Raw genomic sequence first — 16,861 nt, 5'->3', positions numbered from 1 at the left:
ATCCTCCTAAAAGCTTTCACTGTTCTGCTGTCCCCTCAAATACAATAACTGAAAATCTTCCTGAATTTCTCCTTAACTTTAAATACAATAACTGAAAATCTTCCTGAATTTCTCCTTAACTTTTATTCCTAAATAAATAAATTCAAAATTTTCTTCCTTCTTCATCTGCGTTTACTGAGGGCCATGTATGTACTTTTATCCAAGGTGGACTCATTTTCTTGCAATATGGAAGTCTCTGATGAATATGGAAACATATACATCCTTCAGTCTGAATTAGTTTTCTGTTGCTGCATATGAAATTACTGCAAAAGTAGCAGCTTGAAGTAATACAATTTATTATCCCATATTTCTAGAAGTCAGAAGTCTTGGCAGATTTGACTGTATTTTCTGCTTACGGTCTCACAAGGCCAAAATCAAGGTGTCATACAGGCTAGCTTCTTACCAAAAAGTTTTGGAGAAGTAATTAGGTTCCAAATTTATTCAAGTTGTTGACTCAAGTCAGTCCTTGGCCTCTGCTTTAGAGGGCTCACTTGCTTAGATTTCCATACCTTAAGGTTGACTGAGGGAATTTTAATTATATCTGCAAAATCCTTCCACAGCACTATCTACATTAGTGTTTGATTGAACAACCAGAGGTCAGGAGTCTTTGACGTGCCATCTTTTGGGTTCCATCCACCACATTGTTTCTGCTCCATTTGTATTTCTGAGACAATCCACCTCAAACCCTGAGCAGCACTCTGTAAAAACATATCTCACAAATACGATGACCTCTGGGCATCTTAGACCTGACTCTAGTTCATATAAAGTTAAACATTGAAGGTTGACATCAGCTTCTAATTAGTTTGATAATCTCTTTTGCTAAATTTTACGTCCCAATCAGGAGTGGGAAACTTACAGCCTTCTGATTTCAAGATCATTCAATTTTAAGCACTGAAAGAGGCAAGAAAAGCCTCATCTTTTTTCTGCTGCACCCTTTTTAATAAAAAGGATGGATCTGGATTCAGTATGTAAAATTTGGATTCATTCAAAAGGTTACACTTAATGAGCAGGATGGCCACAAGTTTTTGGAGAGCCGCAGCTCCCGCAGCCCTACATGGTGGTAGACGGAGTGGGACAGAGCCCCAGTGCTTACTTTGAACCTATCACAGAGCTTGACATTATTATACTTTGAATATGGTAAATCCCTAATAAGTGTATTATGCTACTAATCAACTTAGAAAATAAGATGTATTTAGAAAGAGTTAGACTTATACTTTGCTTAGTCCAAAGGATTACACATTTCAAAAATATTGCATGTTAAACTAATATGGTTTTCAGCACAAAAAATATAATTCTATCAAAAAGGCATTCAATTAGAAAGATGACTTCAATAATTTCTTTAGGTATTTTAAGTCTGTGACATTCCCCATACTGTAGGTATTGCAATCCAAGAGAAAAATGCCACATTGGTGTTCAATGAAAATTAAGCTACTCGAGAAACCAGCTTAAGCTTTCTTCTCACTAAATGAAAATGATTACTTCTGCTGAAAAGTGATTTGGAAAGTGTATTGGTGTTTGGGAAGGGAAGTGTCTGGAGAGTCTCACATGTGTAGTAAAGGGCTATTTAAACATGTTATAGTGTCTGGATATGTTTCCGTTCGGCAGTTGCTCCCTGGGTGGTCTGTATACATATTTGACCATTTGCAAATGCATGCAATTATTAATAGAACATTAAGACATATAGGTAAGAATAAACCACATCATTCTACCTACTCAAAGCCATTATTCTACCTACCACAGAAAGTATGGCAACTCCAACAGTAATATCAGCAAATAGAAAGTTGCCACTTGAATAATAAATTATATTTTATTTCTTTTGAAATTTAAGTGTACCACCATAGTTCACTCAATCTTAGATTTAAAAAACTTTGTATTAAACTATGACAGATTTCCAGGAAGCCATTAATTGCAAAATGAATCCAAATTTCAGAAATGTTTAAAGATGAACATATACATATATACGTATGTTTAAAATGATAATTTATTGGTTAAAACATTTAATAATGTTGTTTTCTTCCAGTACTTACATATCTACATACCAACCTTCCAAATCATCACCTAAGTAAATCAACAGAATTTAATGTATGGTTGAGGGAGGGGTTAAATGGTTTGTACTTTTACATTTGAAGTTGCTTTTCAAATAAAAGCGTAATAAATAACAACGGTTTATCCCGTGAAACACTTACTTATAATATCTCATAAACCTGATCCAGCTCAGCTCATTTAAAATGCACAAATCATTTGACTTAACTTATTTATTTTTGTTTTGGGTTTTGTTTTTGCTTTTTTTTTGCAGTTTGAACCCACCACCTCTGGCATATGGGGCTGGCACCCTACTCCTTTGAGCCACAGGTGCCGTCCTGTTTTTGCTTTTTTGTTTCTTGAGTTTTTTGAGACAGAGTCACCCTGGGTAGAGTGCTGTGGAGTCATAGCTCACAGAAACCTCAAACTCAGGCTCAAGCAATCCTCATGCCTCAGCTTCCAGAATAGTTGGGACTATAGGCAGCCACCACAACGCCCATCTATTTTTAGAGACAGGGTCTTGCTGTAGCTGAGGCTGGTCTCGAACTCCTGAGCTCAAGCAGTCTGCCTGCCTCAGCTTCCCAGAGCGCTAGGATTACAGGCATGAGCCACACGGCACCCAGTCTAATAACTCACTGTTTCAAAGGATTGGCAAATAAAAGTTCTTTCCAAATTTATACTTACCATTTCCATTTTATTCTATCACTTCACTCAAAGATCTTTTTCTCACATTCAGTTTTCTATCTACACTATGAATGCATCATGTTTTAAAGGAGAGCTGACTCTCAGGAGAGCCAGAACATTTAATATATATACATATATATATATATATTTTTTTTTTTTTTTTTTTTTTTTAACAAGTCACTACCACTTACGAGCCCTGATGCTGGGATAATCTGTAGCCTTTTCACAGGGAATAAGGAGGAAATGATAGGAACTGTGCATACTGACTGCCAAACAGTTTTACAACATTCCTTGGGATAGACCATAAGGCTCTATTTTAAAGGCTAGGTGTCCAAGGTTTGAGGTGTTAAATGATGTGCCCACATTCACACTGTCTGACTTCAAAATTCATGAGCCATTTGTTCTATTTCAGAGCTTTCTTCATTGGTAAAATGATGATGATAAGAAAACTAGAAAGTCTGGATTTTGAGAGAAATAAATGAGATAATGTCAGTGAAAGTACAGTTTGAATTACAATGGAAAGCATAAATCTGTTAAAAGCATTGCTTTCAAAACGTAGGCATCACTTTCCATTTTTAAGTCACATGAATAATATAAATTCAAAACCTGTAAGTGCTCTACTATAGCTAGGTGAGTAGGGAATATTGTCTTGAAGTTCTCATTCAGCCTCATATTATAAAAACCAATAATTACTAAATTTGCTTGTTTCCTTTCTCTTTCCTCACTCAGTATTTTTGTCATAGGACTCAAAGTGAAAGGACTGATTTCATATTAATCATAGATGAAAGAGGAAAAAGGTACACACTGACTTAAGAAAAACAGACAAAAATACATCCCTTCCTTTTATATGGGGAGGTTGTAAAATGTGTGTAAATAAACATTGGTTAATTTATATGCACCCCTAAATCTTATACTACAGACTGATAGCTATTCTGATGAATAGCATGCTGTATACATGTTCATTTAAATTTTTTTAACAAGTCACAGGGCAGTGCCATGTGCTGACTGGCTAAGGTCTGGGATTCTGAAATGATACTTCATAGGCCTAAACTAGCCAGGACCCATTCCTAGAGGGCTATCCTTCCCTAACATGGCACTGCAGCCACACAGTGGAGGATGCATGGGCCAGTAGGTCTGTTTCTCACAAGTGCCTTTTAAAAATCTTTTAAATCTCTTGGTATCAATAGAGAATCAGTTCCAGGACTCCCTGTACATACCAAAATCCATGGATATTTAAGACCCTTTCGGTACAAAGGTGTGGTATTTGCATATGTGCATACATTTTACGCACATACTCCTATATCAGTGGTTCACAACCTTCCTAATGCCAAGAACCTTTAATACAATCCAAAGGGGTTGCAACCCGCAGGTTGAGAACCACTGTCCTATATACTTTTAATTATCTCCAGATAAGTTATCACACCTTGCACCTAGCATTTATACATTGTGTAAATACTATGTAAATAGCTATTATACTGGATGGTTTTTTAATTTATATTGTTATTGCTGTATTCATTTTAAAATATTTTTATTTTTAAATATTTTTTAGTTGGAATTACAGGCATGCACCACCATGCCCATCTAATTTTTCCAATTTTTTTTTAGAGACAAGATCTCACTATGTCGCCCAGGCTTACCTTGAATTATTAGGCTCAAGTGATCCTCCCACCTCAGCCTCTTGGGAAGCTGGTATTTTTAATGTTTTCCATGCACAGTTGGTTGAATTTGTGGACATGGGACCTGTGGATACGAACGGCTGACTACAAATAACTCCAAACATGGGTACCATTAAGTGTGACAAGAAGGGTTTGGTGAGGCTTGGGAGAAAGGGATTACTCTGATTTGGCTGTTGTGGGTTATTGTGGGGAAAGAATCCTTGTGATCCTAACAAGAGTACAGCTATTTTGGGAGGACATTTAGTTAGAGGAAGCAGACCAGAAACCAAACTACCTGATCACAGCAGACACCCCACCACACACACACACACACACACACACACACACACACACACACTCCTGGAATGTTTCAAGGCCAGTGTTCCTGGGAAACAACAGAACAGTAACTTTCCACCCTGATCCAGCTGGCGACCAACCACAGGAATGACTCCAAGATTAGTCCGTGGTGTAAAGATCAGTCCCTCTGCAGAAGAAAATGACTCCCCTAACAGCCCCCTCCACATTCCAGCCACACTGATAAGGTTAATAAAAGCCTTCTGGAGCTGTGTGACAGGGAACAACGGACTTCTGGGACAGACTGCTTTCTGCTCTTTTCTCCTAATAAAATTTCTCCTTAATCTTTGAACTGGCCTCCTCTCTTTCTTGCGAACCGTCAACCCAACTCTCCACGCAAACCCCTCAGTCTTCATTTTATCACACTTGCAGGCATATTTCAGATTATTACTCTGCTCAAGAATACATAGGGAAAAGACCATTGTCTATATTTAGGCTGGGGAAAAGGACCTCATAATATACAGAGAGGTGAACTAGCCTTTAGAAATACTAGAGGTCTAGGCTTTAGTAATGCCAGAGGTGATCGCAAGAACCTAAAGACTCCGAAATACAGAGAGATTCAGGAGGAGATTAGACTGGCCACACGCTGCACCATCATACTTAAGACCACTTTTAGGCAGATCTAACGAACAGGACAAGGAGGCCTGATTATACCACTGTCCTGCCAAACCTTACGTTCTCTGGTTGTCAGAACACACTGCGGTATTTAATTATTCAAATGTTCTTTAAAATAGAAAATAGATTTATGGATATGTATATCACAAGACTATTTATATTTTCAATTTGCAGGTTTAGCAAGATGTGAAATAAAGTCATCATCACAACAGAAATGGTTCCTCCTCGCATCCTGTCTGCTTACATGATGTAAAAAGGCATCATGTGGGTAGTTATGGAAGAGCCTGTCTGAGTTGCTGATTTCTCTCATGTGCTTGAACAAGGTGGGACGTCAATCTGTCTTTATTAAAGAAGGCTTTGGGGGGGCAACAGAGTCACATAAATAGAAGAAAAGGTAAGTATTTTGAGACAAGCTTTATTAGTAATCAAGACCTTCCACAGCTAGGGAGATGAAAACTATATATCAAGTTTTAATTTCAGGAGATTCATGTAGAAAGAGGAAAATAAAACTGGGGGAACCAAGGCAAGGGAGTGAACATGGGGAAGACCTTCCTTCCATCACGTCAGCTTTTCCTTGTGTGTCCAGGTCTGTTTATGCTAATAGTCCCTTTTGAACCAGGAATTTCCTTGATTCCATCATCATCCTCTTTATACTATTATAACTTTTTCCACTTACTATCTAAGATTTTAACTATAGGAGGCTGATGAAACTTAAGTTAATGGAACTAGTTGGAATTGTTTTTTAAATGCCCATGACTTTATAGTCTGTTATTATCTCTTTTCTTCATTGTTCATTTTACAAAAACAAATGACATATCCCAAATGGCTGTGTTAAACTTATCTTCAAATAGAAATGAACCCCACATCATATGCTAAAGTCAGATTACAAGCTTTAAATAGGCCTTACCAATGACACCTTTTTACATACACCTACATGACTTAATATTAAGTATTATATACACACAATAACTATTTTTGGATAAGTAAATTTATATTTATATAGATGAATTTTTAAGACACATAAACATATATGTGACCAATTTCTCAAAATTAGAAGACTGTGGGTTCATGGATTTGATGGGCTATATGGTTACACTCTAGAGATTTTAGCTATCTAACACAAAATGTGGAAAAATTGCTATTTTATGTGAAAAAAAAAATCCTCACAAGTTGGGCAAACTTATCTTGACATAGTCTGCAAAGAATTTCAAGCATATATAACTCAAACACAAATTGTGCATCTTACAAAATAATCAATAATAATATCATTGACATGTTTCGTCTTGGGTTAACAATAATAATAAAATTTTATTGAACCCATGTAACTCTGAGAAAACAACAAAACAATTGATGATAGCCGTAATGCAACACGTAAAAATTATCTCCAATACAGAGTTTCTACCTGTCTTTCAGCTAGCTCATTAGTAACTCAAGTATTGACAAATGATTAAGCACACTGGTAGAAAACATATATCCCTGACGTTTTAAAAGTATTCCTTTAAAACCAGTGTACAAGCAATTTCCTATATTTAAACAAGTACCTGTTCCAACTCTCCAAAAGTCACAAAAGTGTAATAATGTTTGCATACACTTACCAACAGTATCACATGGTTCATCTTTGTGTACACAGAAATCTTTCCTTGAAAGAAAAATAGAAAACCAAAGTAAAGATAAATTCTTTTGTATAAATAATAGATATCAGGTGACTCATGTTTAATAGCTTATGATAAATTGAATCACATTTTTATATCCAAAAATCTAATAAAACTAAGAATAAGATTAATTTTTTTTTTTTTTTTTTTTTGTAGAGACAGAGTCTCACTGTACCGCCGGAGGGTAGAGTGCCGTGGCGTCACATGGCTCACAGCAACCTCTAACTCTTGGGCTTCCACGATTCTCTCGCCTCAGCCTCCCGAGCAGCTGGGACTACAGGCGCCCGCCACAACGCCCGGTTATTTTTTGTTGCAGTTTGGCCGGGGCTGGGCTTGAACCCATCACCCTCAGTATATGGGGCCGGCGCCCTATTCACTGAGCCACAGGCGCCACCCAAGATTAATTTTTAATTTTAAAAAAAATGGAAGATTAAATATTCTGGTACATGTATATATGATGTAATCCGTAAGCATTATTGTCTCATTTTGTAGACAATATTTCAAAAATAAAATCCATCTTATTCTGAAATTTACAGCATTTCATTGTTTCAATCCAAAAAATAGTAGCTGGTGATAAGACAAAAGTTTCCATTTGAAAAAATATTGGAAGACCTCTAATTTATGGAACACAGAAATAATTTCCAGGTTGAAGATTTAAATGTAAGAAATACTATTTAAAATAATTCAACATTTTATATTATAATATGGACAAAACTTTTAAAAAAACTGTTAGTCATTTTAATAAGTATATGTGGAAATTAATATTACATAAATGGGATCTAATTATAGATGATCGTCTATAACTTTTGCTCTGTATTTGACCACCAAATCTTAGCAAGTATTCCCTACAAATACTTTCTTCTTGTTAGCAATTACTTTGGATTTTGTAGAATACAATTCAAGAGAACTTAAAAACTAAGAGTTACGTGATTTTTGAGTAGACTATAAGAAGGCAAAACTTTTTATCTATTTCCTACTAGCCATACACATATGACCTTAGGCAACTTAATTCTTGTGTCTCAATCACATCATCTTAAAAAGGGAGGTAATAATAACATCTGCCACATAAGGTAAATGATTTAACACATATAAAACATGTAAAACATAGTTTATTATGCAGGTTCAATGAGTTGACACATAAAGGCATTTAAAAAACAATACCAGGCACAAAGTAAGCTCCCCAAAGTTAGTTGTGATGGTTTTGTTGATTCTTTGTGGTTGTTGTTGCTGCAACTATCATTGTATCAGAATATAAGGAATTCTCCACTGAGAGGCCTCACCAGCAGCATTTGCAATTTAGTGCCTACACATCAGTTTATAAATGTTCCCTGAATGTTTGAAATATACACTTTTATTTTCTTGGGTCAGAATTTTATACATGCTCATTAGATTTAGCTCTTACATGTTTTGATATAGACAATTCTTCAGTACGAAGGAGCAATTTTGGATTGATTTTTACACCTTACTGAGCAAGGACTGTTAAAATTCCATAGTGGTTATAAATTTTGTATGTTTCCCTATGATTCCACTTTCTGCTTTGTTTCTTTCAAAGCTAAGTTATTATGAATTTAACTCTGTAAGTTTTTAGAAATTGTTTTGAATTATTGCTTTTATGATTGTGTTAAAACCATATTCATCCTTTATGTATTTTTTTTTTTTTTTGAGACAGAGTCTCACTATGTTACCATTGGTAGAGTGCTGTGGTGTCATAACTCACAGAAACCTCAAACTCTTGGGCTTACGTGAGTCTCTTGCCTCAGCCTCCCAAGTAGCTGGGAGTACAGCCGCCACCACAATGCCAGGCTATTTTGTTGTTGTTGTTGCAGTTGTCATTTTTGTTTTAGCTGGCCAGGTCTGGTTTAGAACCCGCCAGCCTCGTTGTATGTGGCTGGTGCCCTACCCACTGAGCTATGGGAGCCAAATGTGTATTCATTTTTTAAAGTTGACTGTGTCTGATTTTAACAAATACTAATATATTGGAAATACATTAGTATTTGCTTGGCACATCTTTTCCCTTTGTTTTACTTTTAGCTTTCATTTTCTCCAAGTCTCTTATAGATACAGAATATGGATTAAATTTTAAAAACTAGTTATATAATATCTTTGTAAATAATTTTAATCCATATAGGATATGGATTAAATTTTAAAAGCTAGCGATATAATATCTTTGTAAATAAATTTGATTCTTTCTTACTTTCATTATTGGTATAGTTGGATTTTTCTATTATATTATTTGCTATTTCTATTCACCAAGTTATATTTCTTTGTTCTTTTCCTCTTTTTTCTTTCTTCCTATCTACTTTTATTTTCTCCCCTTTTTCTCCTCCTGCTTTGAAAGCAACATTAAATTGTTTTTGATATATTATTACTTTTTTATTTTTAGATGCATTAGTTCCCTATTGCTAAATGCAAAAATTCCATGAATCTAGTGGCTTTAAGTAATGCAAATTTTTTAACATACAGTCTGAAAACCACAAGTCTGAAGTGTATTTTACTAGGCTTAAATCAATGTGTTTGTGGCATAGTGTTCCCCCTAGGAGCTCTAGCTCCTCGTGAGAAATTGCTGCCTTGCCTTTTCCCTCTTCTAGAGGCTGCCCATTTCTTGACTCAGGGTCCCTTTCTATTTTCAAGGCCAACTCCGACATTTGCTCCCATCATTTTCTCTGATTCTCATGTCTACCTCTTGCTCTCACATTTGGATAATCTCCCCAGCTCAAGATCATGAACTTAATCACTTCTACACATTCCTTTCTGCCATAAGACAACATATTCACAAGTTCTGGAGACTACATTCCTTTTCCTTAAGATCATGGACATCTTTAGGGGAACATTATTATGCCTAGCATATCCCCTTAAAATAAGTAAAGCTAAAAATTGCCTCTAGTCTCCTTCTGAAAAAGACAAGGACACAAAATGCCTTTAATACAACCCATTCACTATTTTATGTCTTTTTGTAGTTACATACTGACTTCTAAAATTTCAAGTTAAGACTGTTTTTGTGTTGTTTTGTTTTAAAAAAACAAACAAACAAATAAACAGTCATTGCAGGCTGGGTATAGTGGCTCACACCTGCAATCCTAGCACTCTGGGAGGCCAAGGCAGATGGATTACTTATGCCCTGGAGTTCCAAACCAGCCTGAAAAAGATTGAAACCCCACCCATACTAAAAATATAAAAACTAGCTGGTTGTGGTGGCATATGCCTGTAGTCCCAGCTACTTGGAAGACTGAGGCCAGAGGATTGCTTGAGCCCAAGAGTTTGAGAGTTTGAGGTTGCTGTGAGTTGTGACAATATAACACTCTACCCCAGGTAACAGAGTACAAAAACAAAAAACAAAAACAAACAAAAAGAAACACATCACATATTTAGCAATTTGTCTATATATTTAGCAATTTTTTCCTCTATTATGACTTATAGCTTTACTTTCCTGAGAGTTCATTGTCTTTTTTCTTTAAGTGCATCTTTCAATATCTCCTTCAGTGAGGCTGTGCGGCTTATGAGTAATAAACTGTTCTGTTATTTTTTGTCTTTCTTTTCATTATTTTGCATTTATTCATAATAGAACAGGGGCTGAGTATAAAATGTTAGGTTGACTCTCAGCACATTGAAGAGATTATTTCATTTCATGCTAGCACTCAAATATTGATTAGAACTTTATGATCATAATTTTTGGCCCTTTGTTTGCATTTGGTTTCTAGGGAATTTCAATATTTCTTTTTGTATTTATAGTTCCACAGTCCTACCAAGATATGTCTAGGTACCAGTTTGGTTCTTATTTATCTTCTTTGGCACTTGGTATAATTTCAATTTGAAGATCCATGAACACATAAAAAAAAAATCTTACAATCAAACTATTTAGATTAATCCCACTGACATTCTCTCTACTCTCTTCTCCTGCAAAAATCCTTTAGAAATATGTCTGTGCTTTTCCAGTTAATGTCTATAACCAATAAGTACTTTTTGTATTTTCATCTCTTAAAAACTCTATGCAGCCTTCTGGGAGAACCCCTCAGATTTATTCTCCAATTTACTAATGCTCTTTTTAGCTGGATCTAATCTGCTCTTTAACTTAGACATTAAAATTTTAGGTATAAGTATCATATTTCTTTTTTAGTATCATACTTGTATTTTCCTCAATTGTCAAATCAACATTCTTTTTTCAAAAAGTATCTTATTCTCATGTTTTGAAGGTTCAGTTGTTTTTAATCATATGAACATGTTTATTTTATAATCCCCCTCAATATTTTTTTAAAATTATTATTCTTTATTGCACCTCTGGGTTCTCCCAATTGAATGTTATTATTGTGCATTTTGAAATTCTATTATGAACTCAGTCAGTGGTACTTTATTTGTGGTTGCTTTCTGTGGTGTAAGTTGAGAGAGGATCCCCCCAGAGAAGTTTCACAGATGAGTTCACAAAGTGCTTCCATCTTAGAATCAGATTCATATGCAGGGGAACCATTTTCTCCTGACCTGGGGTCATGGATGACACAGAATGCTTCCTTTTTGACAACCTGTACTCTCTGGCAGAGCTTTTACTGAATCACACTTGTATTAAAGGTCTGAGTATTTATGAGTTCCATTTGTATGAACCACTTGAGTTCCCCTTCTCCACTTTGCACAGACTCATTAAAACCCAGGAACACAATTTTTTTAGTCCAAAAAACCCCCTCAGGGAAGCCACCACTTTACCTCAGATGGTCACTGTATCTGTTGCCAGAGCTTGCTTTGGTTTTGGCTCATCTGTGCATATAAAAGGATGTTTATTGTACTTTTTCTACAGTTTATAGATGTCTATAATGGGAACATTTTCATCTAGTCAGCCAGATTATCACATAATTAAAAGAACTGAACTCAATCTGTGACCTACCATATAGGAATTAAGTGTAGTAAAATGATAGATTTGTTTATTCTTAACATTAGATTTTAATATGCACAGAAACAAGCCACATAGGCCTTATTTTATTATTACATTTTACATCATGCAGTCACTTTCACCAAACTCTTTAAAAGCTGCATAACTGCCTCAATAAGATGTTCATATTGACCTCAATTGCTATTTGTTATTTTTTCAAAAGTATTTTTCCACAATTGAGGACTATGTTAGTCATTCGTCACTATGAAAATTAGTGATTGCTATTATATTGTTATTTTTCCTCCATAAGGCTAAAGATAGGAAAAAAATATATATATATGGCATAAATGAGCATAAATGAGCTAGGGTATGAAGTATGTTAATATCAAGAATTAATTATTAAAATTGTTCTCTATTTCTGCTGGCAAATTTCTGACAGAGACAATTATGTGAAACACATAGAATCTAGTCAGTTACCAGAATAATGAGAAGGGTAGAGTTTAAACAGAGAGGATAAAACATAACCATAAATAATATCTGTTTTAATACAAGGCAGAAAATGAACTTAATATAAAATTAATTCACTTAAATAACACCCAATATTTAGGAATAAACCTATCATTCTGCAATCATAACTAACAAAAATAATTCAAGTATGATAATTTATCACATGAAAATTGCTTCATAAAGAATCACTGAAGGATTTATTATTCCTGTGGGTCTCTTAGCTGAGAATGTTTCTGCCATATTTCATTAGGACTTAAGATAGAAATTCAGACCCTCTTATTTATTTATCCTTCCTTCCTCCTTTCCTCACTCAATTAACTCTACCCTGAAATACTTGGCTTTCGTTTGTTTTAGTGGCCATGCCTGCCCCTGCCTCTATTTGCTTTATAAGAATTTATCCAGAGATACCTTGCAGTCTAGAGGGCCCATTTATAATGCTTTATCCAGAGGGGCCATTTATAATGCTTTATCCAGAGATACCTTGCAGTCTAGAGGGCCCATTGCCCAATGCAGAGGCCTTCTCCTCAGACTGGCGAGGCAGCACCAGATAAATAAAACAGGCTTCTACCTTGAAGGTACAAAAAGGATGACACACATCACCTCTGCAATGTGAATAAGGTCCCCACGATTAGGGAGAAAGAAGTTCAGGGATTGAATTAAATGACGGATAGCCCTACTTTTCAACTGCCTTTGCCAACAAGCAAATGGAGAAAGGAACACCCAAAACAGATGATATTTAATAATATGGCAATGCAGAAAATTATAAAGAACCACATAAAATAAAATCTTCACCTTAGGGCCAAGAATCACTAAGTGTAAAGTGTATTCAGATGTAGGCGGAAAGGGATTTTATGTGCGTTTTCTGAATACAGAATACATCATATCGTAATGCATGAGGCTGCAACATGACTATTTGATTTACATAATGTGAAACAAGGGACTTCATCTGTAACTAAACAACATGATAAAGCTATGACAAATGTACTGCTTATTGTCAAGGGCACTTAGAGTCCGTCCCAAAGCCAATTTCTGTTCACTTACCAAACAAAGGGATAAAGCACATTGCTTTAAAAAAAAAAAAATGCAAGTTCTTTTACTAGAAAGAGCTGGAAGTACCTCTCACTAAGATTGAGGATTAAATTGTCAGCTGTAGTTACAAATCTCAACTCAGACTATAATTCTTCATTTTCAATTCTTCAATAATGAGCTTCTTTCCAGAGAATCAAAATAGTGCACTTCCAGTTCCAAAATATCCAAAGTTCTAAGTGGGGTGGGGGATAGGGATTTGTTTGCTGCCTAGACCCCGGACCACGTGGATTCAAATTCTCTCATTTTTGGCTCATGTAGACTCAGAGCGCCTGATGTTTGCATCACAGAGTTTCATTATGTGAGTTTATGGAAATGATCGTGTTAGACTTTGGCAACCAAGAAGGCCAATAAATTCTGGTTAAGTTCTGATTTATATTGAAAAAAAATTAAAATATAGCCTTTAATTTCCAAGAATGAAGATGCTTCTGAGAATAAGTCTCACTGCAGAGTTTTATAGTGCCCTGGGATATACCTATAAATGATTCATTCACAAATTATTCTGTGATTTGTATTAGATCAAGATATTTCTGCAATTTCTATGTTTTATTAAATTTTCTAGTCTACTTGCCAATAGCATTAGTTTCAAACTAACTTGCGGAAATATTATACATAAACCAAAAGCATTCCAATAAACATGAAAGGCAAAACCATCATTAATAAAATTGAATTTTTAATTAAAGAGTCCTTTCAAGGGACATACACTCATGTTTTCTCTGTGATTTAAATGAGAAGTGTGAAAATTATCCCAAGAAATTATAAAGGTTCGTGTCTCGTGTTTTTGTTACTCTGAGCCCACAAGTCCTAACAGGTCAGCCTTAATCTAGTTACTTCATTGTACTGATAGAACACCTGGATGAATATATTACCTCAGATAGGTCTGGATTTATAAGAACATTATGTATTTTAGCTAAGACAAAAATTACTTTCTGTGCCAAAATTTATTTCTATCCATATGCTCACATAACATACAACATTTAATTATTATTGAAGATGAGCATTTATGAGAAATCTGGCCCGGTTTTGAGTTTGACCTGTCAAATATGGACAAGAACATGGAATTGATGGAGATTGACACTTCTTTTTGTTTGTTTCATTTCGTTTTTCTCAGTTTCCTTGAAGTTAAAGGAAACCTTTAAATTTACATTGACTGAAAAGGGACAGTTTTTCCTTAATTACACAAATATTCATTCAAGTCATTACAGACCAAATGGAGGTAGGCCGTGTTGGAATAAAATATTCCCTTTAGTGGACTTATTTTTACTAGCTAAGGCACTGGAAGAAGAAATATGAAAAAGGTCTTATCTCAGAGTAAGTAAAAGGAGACTATTTTGTCAATATCTATCAATATTTTTATACATATACCCTTTGGCAGAGCAGGTACTTTTAATCTATCCCAAATACTAACATACGCTTACAACCATCTATAAAAATATTTATAGGACATTTTTCTCTAAGAGCAAAAAACCCCAGAAAGTTTCATAAATAGAGAAGTAATTAAACACATTTATAGAATACTTTTATGCAATAAATAGTATGTCTGCTCTTCCTCCCAAATAATTTTAGACCAATATGAGCACATCAGATTCCCACTGCTGCTATGGCAAATTACCACAATCTTAGGGGCTTAGGGCCAAGGAAGGGGAAGGGAGCTGGGAGGTTAGGGTAGGTTGGGTAGGGAGGGTAATGGGTGGGGCCACACCTATGGTGCATCTTAGAATGGGTACAGGTGAAACTTACTAAAGGCAGAATAAGAATGTCTACATACAATAACTAAGAAAATGCCATGAAGGCTACATTGAACAGTTTGATGAGAATATTTCAGATTGTATATGAAACCAGCACATTGTACCCCTTGATTGCACTAATGTGCACAGCTATGATTTAACAAAAAAAAAAAAAATAAAAAAATAAAAACAAGAAAGAAAAAAACAACATTAACTTATTATCTTAAACTTTTAGAAGTCAGAAGACAAGTATAGGTCTCTCTGACTAAAATAAACGTGTCACCAGCCTGCATTCCTTCTGGAGGCTCTACTGTTTAATCTGTTTTCTTGATTTATTCCAGTTTCTAGAAGATGATGCTTGCATTCTTTGGCTTGTGGCCCCTTCATCTTCAAAGCCAGGTTTAAAGTGAACTTCTGCATCTCTCTCCCATATCTTAGGATTCCTGATATTACACTGGATTCTAGGATAATCTCCCCATTTCAAAATCCCTAATTTAATCACCTCTGCAAAGCCCCTCTGCCAGGTAATGTAACATATTCAGGAGGAGTATAGGGATGACAGCATGCAAATTTTTAGAAGGACAATGAGTGCTTCCCACAATGAGTGACATGGAAAGACTTGCAAAACACTGTAAAGTGAAAAACACAAAGAAAACTATTTAGAACACACAACAGTGCTCTCCACACACACACCAACTCCTGGCATTGGTCACCTTACAGCTAGAGAGTGGGATGAGAAACTGTGTAAAAACTAATTTACTACAAATACTAAGGTGTTTCTTTAACTTTAATCATAAGAATGTTTATATTTGTAGAACATGTTTAAAGTTACATTTAAATTTTTATTATGAGAATAAGCATGACTTGGGAAATAAAATAGTATTGTGCTACATCTCCTAGAGAAATATTTAAGGATAAGCATGCTTGGAATAGATTTTTAAAGGAAAATGTGGATTACTTCAAGTGCATAGATCACATTTTGTTTCGTAAAAGAGTAAACAGGCAGCTGTTAATTCTATTACTCTTTATGTTGTTTGTATGTATGAAATATACCATGCTACTCATTTTCTTCTATTTTTGAGAAGAATAACTGTGTTACATAGTTAAGGAGGCAAGCAAGAAGGAAGGAGTGATCAAGAGTGATCACGTCAGAATGCTAGCTTTGAAATTTTGTAACATAAAAAAAATTAGAGGTAGGAAAATTTTAAACTTTTAAAGAATTTTTGAGGACATAAATGACATTGGATACAATGAATGGAATGAAATTAATGACACAACATGGTTGGGTAAAAATACAAAACTTGCAGATAGACCATGATCCTGGTATTATAAATATAAGCATTTAGTTACATTAATTGATAGAAAATAAACTAAAATATACGCAAAAATTTTAACTGTAATTCTTCCTAAGTAGTGGAATTCTAGACTAACTTTTATCCTTATTCTTGTATTTATCAAATTTCCATAATAAATATGTTGTATTTGCAATCAGAGACAAATAAAAATTATTAATTAAATTATAATGATCATCCTCTTCGTCACACAAGCAATATTTTCCAAAATCTGACACTTTCAGGAGGAAGAGACTCAGCATGCTGGATGTCTGACTCAGATTCACCTCAAGGCAGGTGCCCAAGTCTTCTTTCTATTCTCTCTACCAGCTTC

At 35.0% G+C, this 16,861-nt stretch overlaps 1 protein-coding gene across 4 annotated transcripts in view; it reads right to left on the bottom strand.

Annotated features, from left to right (window-relative positions):
- ADAMTS19 (ADAM metallopeptidase with thrombospondin type 1 motif 19) overlaps positions 1-16,861 on the bottom strand; it is a 226,270-nt gene that overhangs the window by 156,252 nt on the left and 53,157 nt on the right. For all 4 annotated transcript variants that reach the window (XM_053567390.1, XM_053567391.1, XM_053567393.1 and 1 more), the window contains one exon: positions 6,965-7,008. In XM_053567390.1, coding sequence (XP_053423365.1) covers positions 6,965-7,008 — 44 coding nt within the window. The remainder of the gene's footprint in view (positions 1-6,964; positions 7,009-16,861) is intronic.

Source organism: Nycticebus coucang, chromosome 17 (genome assembly GCF_027406575.1).
Source record: "Nycticebus coucang isolate mNycCou1 chromosome 17, mNycCou1.pri, whole genome shotgun sequence".
In the NCBI taxonomy this organism is placed as follows: Eukaryota; Metazoa; Chordata; class Mammalia; order Primates; family Lorisidae; genus Nycticebus; species Nycticebus coucang.
Note: the sequence above shows the minus strand (reverse complement) of the source record. Positions and strands in the feature narration are given on the sequence as shown.